The sequence below is a fragment of the Nannobrachium achirus genome, assembly GCF_963921795.1.
Source record: "Nannobrachium achirus genome assembly, chromosome: 23".
NCBI lineage: Eukaryota > Metazoa > Chordata > Actinopteri > Myctophiformes > Myctophidae > Nannobrachium > Nannobrachium achirus.
In genome coordinates this window covers 50,903,875-50,914,763 of record NC_137830.1, presented here as the reverse complement: position 1 = coordinate 50,914,763, position 10,889 = coordinate 50,903,875, and the positions used below count along the sequence as shown (strand labels likewise).

The following is a 10,889-nucleotide window of genomic DNA, read 5'->3' as shown; positions in this document are numbered from 1 at the left end:
CGCGACCCCAGGGGACTCCCCAAATTATTTTGGGGAGTCCCCAGATGATTAACTTAAAGGGCCACTTCACCTCTGGGACAACCCGATCTTATTTTATTGTTGTTTGGGACACGATGAACACAAACCTGAGTAGTTTTTTGTGTTTAATCTGTTTTTTGAGATATTTTAGTATTTACTAGTGATGTATTGTAGTAGTTTTGCATCACTGATGATGCAAAATGCATCACTAGTCATGCTTAAATACTAAAATATCTAAAAACACAGATTGGACACAAAACATAACTCAGGATTGTGTTGATCGTGTCCCAAACAACAATAAAATAAGATCGGGTTGTCCCAGAGGTGAAGTGGCCCTTTAATGTGCAACATTGTTTTCTCACAGTAAAGAAACCAACATAAAGTTTACGTGTATAGAGGGTATCTGCAAATATCTAAAGTGACAATTTAAGGACTTTTTAATACCTCTAAAATGACAAATTAAACAATGGTAAAATATTAGAGGCAGAAATTGCTATTTTCACAATATAACCGTGTTATACAAAATGTAATGCCTCAACTCTTAGCGCTCGTCAGGGTGGGGGTCCCCATTTAAAATATGATTATTTTGGGGGTCCCCAGTTAAAATATGATTATTATTTGGGGGTCCTCAGTTAAAATATGATTATTTTGGGGGTCGTGGCCTGAAAAGGTTGTAGGCATAGCGAGGAGGGAAGGGGATGCCTTACATTTTATCCCTAAAGGTCTTTGCCTTGTTTTACTATTTTGAAAAACATTTTAAATATTTCAAATAGCTGATCTATTGTGGATATAAGACACTAAACCCAGACAAACCTACGTGGAACGTAACAGGCTATTTGAAAATGTTTTTCAAAATAGAAAAAAGGAAAAGAGGTTTAGGGCTAAGGTAAGGCATGGACATGGCGGATGTGGTAACTGTGTTTTGTTATTTCCTATCATTATGCAAATTATCGGCCATCAGTGGTCTAGGTCTAGGATTCTCCAAAATCGGGATTGGACGCAAAAATGTGTCATCGGTCGATTCGGTCGGGCTCCACGGGGTTAGGGTTAGGGTTAGACCCTAACCCTAACCCATACACCCAGGGTTAGGGTTATAGGCCTGGGGCCAATTCTGATATCTTCACAAATTGGTACCACCCAAGGTGACCGTACGTTTTTTACATTTTTGACTTCTTACATGTTACATTTTGGTATGATAACCCTTTCTGAGACCCAGCTTAATTGATGTTATCAGCCGTTAGAGTCGGTGTCCCATTAACTTTACATTACAGGGGAAAAAAAGCTAAAATTAATCTGCTTTAAGTAGCATATGAGGGGTCAAACTAGGGGGTTTTCATGATTCTGAATCCATTGCAAGCATTTGTTTTGCACGAAAAACATTCCTTGGGCTAAAATAGCCCCCACAAAAGTGTGAAAAGTGATGACTCATCACTTTTCATCCCTAAACCATAGTCTTGTGGGTCCGTTTGTAGCCCAAGGAATGTTTTTTGTGCAAAACAAATGCTTGCAATGGATTCAGAATCATGAAAACCCCCTCGTTTGACCCCTCATATGCTACTTAAACCTGTAATGTAAAGTTAATGGGACACCGACTCTAACGGCTGATAACATCAATTAAACTGGGCCTCAGAAGGGGTTATCATACCAAAATGTAAACTAGAGACATGTACGAAGTAAAAAATGTTAAAAACGTACGGTCACCTTGGGTGGTACCAATTTGTGAAGATATCAGAATTGGCCCCAGGCCTATTAGGGTTAGACCCTAACCCAGGGTGAATGGGTTAAAGTTCTCTGTCGCCATGACTGATTTCAGTCCTTTGGACTCCATAGAAGCCAGCATTATATTAATTTATTATATTATTATTATTATATTATATTATTATTATTATATTATATTATATTATTATTATTATATTAATATTTCTTTAAGACTAGAACTGTTCAAACTAGCAATTATGTTCAGAAGCATCTTCCATAAAATCCTATGGCTAGCCTAAACCTAAGCCTAAACCTAGGCTCCAAAGTAGGCTGAAATCTAAAAACATTCCAAAATGATTCAACCTTCAAAGGCTTCTCAGACTCAAAGATGTACAAGCTCGCAGTGCGGCACCAAGTGACGAGCTGTGAGCTTGTACATCTGCTATTTTTGAGCGGTGCTAACCGCTCCTATAGACCGCTTTTTTACCAAAACTATGATGTCACAAATGATGATGACATGAGTTCGCTAGACCAATGAAACACTTCGATTCTGTTGATCTGTCCATGATGTCATAGTCACAGAGGCACCCGATTGGTTAACCCTGATTTAGAACGCGTTTAGGCCGCGTAAGATACGTCATAACGCGTTTAGGCCGCGTAAAATACGTCATATTTGAAATTCAAGGTTAGCACCTTGAATTTCAAAATTATATTAGATGAATATCACTTATAAGCGATAAAATAACCACACTTTTAGACAGACTGTGGAAAATCTTACAGGTTATAAATGATAGGCAGCTAATACAAGTTTAAAATACAAATGAACAGACTTTGAAAAACTAAAATATTCATCTTCTGGCCTCTTCTGGCCTCTCTGGAGGCCTCTCTGGAGGTAAATAAGGTCACTTATCATTACACTACGACACTCTTACAAGTTACAATCCGTAGCTTGGTCAACTAACTGATGAGAAATGACGATAAAGACTTATATAGTCTGAGCAGACCTCTAGACTGACATCATACACAACAAAAACAATATTTGCCATGCATGCCTATCAACACTGATTCGCGCAGGAATTAGTTTGCACCGCTCACTTCGCACAGGTGCGATTTTTAAATACCCATGGTAGCCACTTTTGCTGGGGACCCCCTGGAACCATTCCAAGGACCCCTGGGGGTCCCTGGACCCCACGTTGAGAACCAATGCAGTATTGTTTGGAACTGTTAGTCACCTGGGGGCAAGCGTCACGTCCGCATTCTTCTGAGCACTCCTAAATCAGCCGAGATAGTTTTGTTTGGCATGCATGACTTTATAATGAATATTATGAATATTCTTGGTTTACAGTGGTTGTCTATGCTGATATTCAGTTGTGATATTATGGATTATGTTATCCTCCACTCAGAGAAGCTTGTTTTTGTCACACTATTTGTGTTTACGTGTGGAAATTGACCAGCACTTTTATGAAGGTATGATATATTTATTTTTTACAGCACATAATTTAATGATATGTTTGACTCCATTTGCTGCTCTTTTTTCGTGTTATACCAAAGTCATAAAATAAGTCCTACTGCTATCTGGTCAGTGATCATTGCATTGTTTTAGTTGATTTGTGTAATGATGGATTGTGCTGCTGTTTCTCTGGTGTCTTTACAAAGAAATATACTGTAACACAAACACAGCTGAGCTTTTCTGGACTTATTTTGTTTGCAAAGTAAATCTTTTATTGACACGAAACTTCAAGAACAAAATGTATCGCGGTTTGCCACACTGCAGATTGCAGCGTACTCACAATTCAGATTAGGGCAGCGTGAAATTAGTAAAACATGCGATATGCCACAGCATTGTTGAACATTGTGACGACTGTATGACTCGTTGATGAGTAAACAAATATTGAAGTTTACAGTTTGACCGCCTTTTTGCCTTAGGTTCGGTGCTGACACAAGGACCCTGACAATGAACCGCCTACTGTACTGTACTGTACTGTACTGTACTGTACTGTACTGTACTCTACTGTACTCTACTGTACTGTGCTCTACTGTACTCTACTGTACTGTGCTCTACTGTACTCTACTGTACTGTGCTCTACTGTACTGTACTGTACTGTACTCTACTGTACTGTACTCTACTGTACTGTACTGTACTGTACTGTACTCTACTGTACTCTACTGTACTGTACTCTACTATACTCTACTCTACTGTATTCACACACTGAAATGGAAAATTGTATATTTCCATTCCAACAAATGATTTTACAGAAAGCTTTGCTACAGCAACTCTTGACATTGAATATAATCCACCGATTTAGCAATACAGTTTCTCACTGCCCCCCTTAAAACACGTTCTTCTAATCCAAACTAAAACGTTGTTTATGCCGGGATTGTTCAAAATGCTTTTGTGATACAATAAGTATATTATGTATGTTGATATTGCCATGATACCGTTTGGATATATTAGCCCAAATTCAGATGGCACCTGTTCTTGGTATCTGCTGGAAGTAACATATTTATACACAATGTTAAATTATTCCAGGGGTTTTGACTCTGGAGGACTAACAACTTTCTCACAGTAAAATCCTCCGTGTTAATTTATCCATTTTTACACAGGGTTAAAATGAACTCAGGGCTAACGGCTATTAGTTAGGTAAAGTTAGCCAAAAGTTAAACCAATCTGGGAACTAAATCAAAATCAATATCTTTCTTCACAAATGTGTTCATAAAGGTGTCAACTATCACCTCTGAACTTTCTCAATCACAACTCCCTTGGGGAACTTTGTGGGAACCAATCAAAGTTGGGGGTATCGGGATACCTGGGCCTGGGATTAAAGGGGATAAAATGAAAAGAATGTCAATATGAGCATATGGGGTGTGTAATTAGGGTATTTTTGGGCTGCTGAATCCATTCCAACCATTCGTTTCCAGTTTAAATGACTCCTTGGCCATAAAATAGGCCTAATTGGCTAAGGCTTAGCCAATCATGTCATTCGAGTTCACCTGTGTCCTGTTAGTCCCTATGCTTTAAGGATGAGTGGGATAATTGTATGGAGTGAATTAAACAAATGAATCAAGGTTTACTCTTTGTTTGTTTTTATATTACAACTAAAAGGTGAATTCAATAATACTACTTACTTGGGATTACACATTTCAGTGTTTGAGCGATGATAAGTTAGACACCACGAGCATTCACCGCCCTCTAGTGGAGGCTGAAGTTATAACAGAAAATACTTAAGAATTGTGACATGCTCCACTGGTGTTCACTGTTCAAGTCATCTGATCTGAATGAACAAATCAATCAATCAATCAATCAATCAATCAATCAGTCACTGGTTCATCCAGGTAGGTGAATGATTGGATCATTTGATGGGATTGGTGGAAGAAAGATGGACTCTTTTCAGTTTGGACTGAATGAAAGGATTGATTGATTGATTGATTGATTGATTGATTGATTGAAGACTTTATTAGAAGTTTGCATAGGAAAAGGTACAGTTTCATGACGGTACAGTTCACTGGTACAAGGTCTACTAAAAGGAGATCCATGAAAAGACTAAGCTTATTTCCACAGGAAACCATTTAAGTATCTCATATAGGATGGATCGGCCTTCATCACACTTGTTTTGTATAAACTTAAAACACACTGGATAAAAGTTTCCCAATTAGTACATGGTCCACTGGTCCAGACCAGATTTTCTTTTTTTTAATCTTTCTTTTTTTTTTAAGGTCCAAGTCTGTAGATAATATTTTGGCATGATCACAGCCACTCCACTCACAGCTAAGTTAGTGATATCAGCTGTTAAAATATACCCTCTCCAATTGAAATATAGCATTTTAAATGCTGGTGCATATCCTATGGTTTGATTTCAAGGGCAACGTGGACGATATAGTAGCATCTCAAGCAAGCAAGCAGCTAACCTCAAGAAGAGGTTACTTTGGGCTGTAGGCTAGTATGACAAGGCTGACATCCTCCAATAGATGGCAGTATAGGCTAGGCCTGTTACGGCCCAAGGGATACTCTTGGATGGATGTGGAGCCTTTTAAGGCCCATTCCCACTGGGCCAGATAAGATAACAGATACAATCAAAAACATCTTTCTACAGATAAAAAAAAAATCTCTTTTTCCATTCAAGTGGATGGTAAGATACAGATACAAAAAATATCTGTCACAGATATATATTTTTTATCTGTGACAGATATTTCTTTTTTATCTGTATCTTACCATCCACTTGAATGGAGAAAGAGATTTTTTTTTATCTGGCCCAGTGGGAATGGGCCTTTAAAGGAGTAGTTCACCCCCAAAATGACTTTTTTACTATTGATTACTCACGCCATGGAGACTTGAGTTCAATAATATTTTTGTCGCATTCCAAAGCCAATAATTTGATTACAATGAATTCACCTCCATTGATTCCGGATGGGGACCCAAACGCATTTGGGTCCCCATCCGGAATCAATGGGATGGGGTAAATGTAAATGGGGCTGTTAAGTCTGACATTTTGTAGGCAGAGGAGAACTTTTGCCCCCCAAAAAAGCGAATCTTTTTACTATTTTTACTATTTAGCCTACTAATTTTTCTTCTCTTTGTTGTTGAAAGGAAAGTGATAGAATTATACTTTTCTCGGAACTGTTGAAATAGCGAGGGACAGATATTGACAATAAATCTGCTTGGAGGTCTGACTACAAAATGATGTCACGGCTTAAAAGCCCCATAATAATAGTTTTTTGTCTAAATGTGACAAATACAAAAAAATATTATTGAACTCAAGTCTCCACGGCGTGAGTAATCAATAGAAAAAAAGTCATTTTGGGGGTGAACTACTCCTTTAATCTGAAATGCCACCGTCCGTTATTTACGGTTACCGTAATGTAGGCTACTAATGTAGGCGCAGGGGGAAATAACGGGGCGTGTCTCTGCAGCTGGCAGTGCGTCTACGTGGCTGACGACTTTCCTGCTTCTACATTCCTAGGAGGAGGAGGAGCAGGGAATTCCTGCACTTTTATGCTCTCTCTCACTTAACCTGTTGTTTATTATTTATTATTAACTATCAGTAGTAGTGTTAACAATAAGACATATTACCAAGGCTGCAGTCTGCACTACACTATGAGTTTAGTTGAGAGCTGTGCGTCTTATTTTAGGGAGAGACGAATAATAGTCGACTAGAAGTAATTTTTGTGTTTGTTTTCCTCCTCCACACTCACACTGCTTCTTTCTTTGAGGGGAGACAGAAGGGGCTTCTTGTGTGACTGTGAACACTACTTGGCCTCTTCTTGTGCCCAAACTAAAACAAACTAGAAACACAATGCCTGCAAATGAGGTGAAGCAAAGGAAGAACAAGACGCCCAAACAAAACGACGAACAACCGTCGCCCGAAAACTGCAGAGATGATGAGACGCAGAAGACGTGTTCTTCTCCAGCCTCCTCTTCTCCTTCATGCGTGGATGGCAGAACCATGGTGTGTCTCCTCTCCGTGGCGGCGTGCGCCTTTCTGAGCTGGTAAGTTCATTAAAAACACATTGTCTTCTTATTGTACCCATACATCATGTAACAAATGTATGGGTAAGTACAAGTGATCTTGTTTTAATTGTTACAAAGTTAAAGGAGTAGTTCACCCCCAAAATGACATTTTTTCCCCCTATTGATTAGTCATACCATAGAGACTTGAGTTCAATAATATATATATATATATATATATATATATATATATATATATATATATATATATATATATATATATTATTTTTATTTGTCGCATTCCCAAGACAAAAATGTGATAGTCAATTTACCCCCATTGGTTCTGGATGGGGACCCAAATGCATTTGGGTCAGAATCAATGGGGGTAAATTTAGGGTCAAGTAAATGACCCTTGACCCCCCATTGATTCTCACCCAAATGCATGTGGGTCCCCATCCCATCCAGGCCTGTCAGTTCAGTGCCATGTCAATAAAACATACATTTTAATGACATGCCATTATTCATTCTGACATATTTTGATTAGCAGGACATTGTTATAACGATCATTAGACTCAATAATCCCTGACTCCCCCCCCCCCCCCTCCCCAGTCAGAGTTTTAATGAATGTAGAATTATGTGCAGGATGCAATTTGCTGTAAATTAGGTAGTTTCGTTTAATTGACCATATACAACAATATTTGATTTTAAAATAAAAATCTCTCTCTCTCACGTCTGCCAGGGTGCCAGTGATCACCCTCCCCTGTGCCAATGTTGGCATCTGGTGCCTAAGGTTGCCTACCCCTGCACTGTAGCAATGATTGTGACTGTAGGTCGCATTTACTATAAAAACTTGCAGCTCATGTGTATCAGTCAGTCACTCAGTCAATCACGCCTCATGTCACACTCTGTGACTGGCGTCACGGAAACCACACTCTAACCACAAATGAATTCTGTCCTTGTCCCTTTTATGCCCATATATGGAGTTCCCTGATGTCATCAATATTAAGCCCATATCTATGAATGCCCATATACTGTATGGACATAATGTCTCATGATAACCAGTGTGCTTGTCACACTTGCAAATGAATTATGTTACTGAACAAACACTATAGCAAAGATTAGTATTAGAATACAGTAAATAGTTATATATTAAAATAGTTAACACTGACTGTACACAGTTAGGAGCAGTTTTTCAGAGAAGGAATGTTAGAATGGATTCCAGTTGACTGTGGTGGTGTTCTATCTTCCAGGGTGGTGTTATATTTGGGTGGTGTTCTATCTTCCAGGGTGGTGTTATATTTGGGTGGTGTTATATTTGGGTGGTGTTCTATCTTCCAGGGTGGTGTTATATTTGGGTGGTGTTCTATCTTCCAGGATGGTTCTACAGCAGAACGAACGCTTCTCCCAGATGGAGGACAAGTACAACGTTCTGCATGGACAGACGGCGCGTCTGTTCGCTATGGAAGAGGATGTCCTCAAGGTGTCCAAAAAGGTTGGTTTGAGACCACTTCCTTCCATAGACAATCCATAGTGTTATTTAGTGTTGTAGTACTCCAGTCAATGATTCGTCTGAGTCGTCTCGAGTCAGGACCCAAGTCCAGATTTCCATTGACTCTGTCTCGTCTCGGTCTCGCCCATGATTTTACTCGGTCTTGACTCAGTCTCAGGCTAATTAAGGGACTCGGGACTCTTCCTCCACCGAGTCCACTCAAGGCAAGAGTCAAGACATGGCAATTAAATAATTGTATTATACACATATTAAGAGGAGCCCATTCACATTAACATTATAAGAGAGCTGTCTGGTGCTTTTCATTGATGAATTACTAGATGATGTGTCTAAATTATTCAGTAAGAAAAACCATAGTCTGGAAAATGATTCAAAAAGTGTAAATAATAGCAGGAACTATCAAGATATTAAATGATGTCCTGACTCCCATGACTTCTTCATTTTGCTCTCAAAGTGCACCAGAGCAATAAGTTTAACTTACAAATGCAATGAGAAGGGGATAATACCCACTGACCACACCTCAGTTCCTGAGGTCCAATGCGCTTCAGCTAAGTTGTTTGGTTATTAGGGTGTATTTTGCTTTCCTTTCATAACCAAAAGGACTAGTGTACGCTTGAGTCACAAAATGGATAAATGAACACTGAGGATTTTTACTTTATACTGGTTTTCTTAAGCTTTTTTTGTGGGGGGCATCAATTCAGTATTGAGAATTTCAGTGTAGTCAATGGTCCACAATTATGTTCTGTTCTCTAAAACAGTGGGGCCTGGCAGGGATCCTGGCAGGGTTCACCAGCAAAAGGGCAAACACTTAAATGTAACTATTATTTCTGCAGCCATAAGGTATTAGCTCAACGATAGAATGTGTAAGAATTACTCTGACTCTTTCCAGATGCCGGAGATAAACAAGATGTCGTCTTAATAGTGGCTTGGCTCCATGTGGCCAGTCTATGACGTCGGTCACCTATGATGTATCTTTGGCGTATGACGCCAAAATCTGGCAATTGTAGAATTCTGTACTAAATGTGATCTAACAAATAAATGATAATAATCTTATGGGGGTCCCTGGCACAAAATCTTTTCAACTGGAGGATGTGTTTGACCTAAAAAACACTGCTCTAAAAACACACAAAGCATGCTCCCACATTGTGTACATGTGTGGGTTTATTGTTACCATATATTGCGTATACACTGTAAATACAGTAGGACTCAAGAGCGCCCACAGAAACGGCATCCTGTTTTGTGTTGCGGCTGCAGCTCGCCGCCTCTGAGGACGACCTGCAGGAGGCGCTCTCCGCCGCCGCCCTGGCAGCGAGGCTCCGACAGGACATCTCCGTCCTGCACGCCGCCGTCCAGGCCATCCAGGACGACGAGAACTCCGCCTCCCGGGAGCTGGAGGCGGTCAACGGCCGCTTCCTCAACGTGACGGAGACGTGGCAGGCGCGCCTGTCTGCCGTCAACGCCGACCTGGTGGCGCTCAAGGCGGAGGCGCGGGAGGCGCACGCCGGCGCCACCGAGAGCGTCAACGAGGCCGAGCAGAGGTCCCGGGCGCTGGCGGAGCGGCTGGAGGAGCTGGAGGACAGCACCAGGAGGAACGCCCGCGCTCTGGAGCGCGCCGAGGAGGACGACTTCAAGCGCGCCCAGGACCAGCTGGACTGGAACACCAAGCAGATCCACAAGCTGGACGGGCAGATCGGCGAGCTAGCAAGGAGCGAGGCGGAGCTGGGCGCCCAGCTCCAGGAGCACATCCCCAAGGCGCTGCAGTGCGAGGCCCACCTGCCCGCCGTGGAGGGGGCGGTGCGCTCCATCCTGAAGCTGACGGGCGACCTGAGCGCGGCGGAGAGGCGCCTGGAGGAGGTGACCATGCAGGTGTACGGCACGGAGGACAGCATGCTGAAGTCCCTGGGCGAGATCGCGGCCATCCGACAGGAGCTGGACGCCGTGCACGCGCACAACAGCATCCTGAAGATGAAGAACGAGCTGTCGGTGGTGAGGGAGGCGGTGAAGGAGCTCACCATGGTGCTGAGGAGCGGCCAGGCGGACGGCGAGGGGGTCCCTGAGGGGGTCCCCGAAGAGACAGACGGGTGGATGGAGCTGGAGGAGGATGAAGAGTGGAATGACCCTGATCAAGAGGACAGCCCCTCTCAGACTGTCGGCGATGACGACCTCACTGAGTGATGTCCTTTGGCTCTTTTCAACTACTAGAACAAACCGTGCCGTGCTTTG

General features: G+C 41.6%; 1 protein-coding gene across 1 annotated transcript; it reads left to right on the top strand.

The window, feature by feature from the left end:
- Positions 1-7,007: 7,007 nt before the first annotated feature.
- On the top strand, positions 7,008-10,841 carry LOC308308976 (inhibitor of nuclear factor kappa-B kinase-interacting protein-like; the record flags this gene model as incomplete). Its single annotated transcript, XM_080754429.1, has 3 exons — positions 7,008-7,201; positions 8,534-8,651; positions 9,921-10,841. The coding sequence occupies 3 exons, from the start codon at positions 7,008-7,010 to the stop codon at positions 10,839-10,841; spliced, it is 1,233 nt and encodes a 410-aa protein (XP_080610555.1).
- Positions 10,842-10,889: the final 48 nt, after the last annotated feature.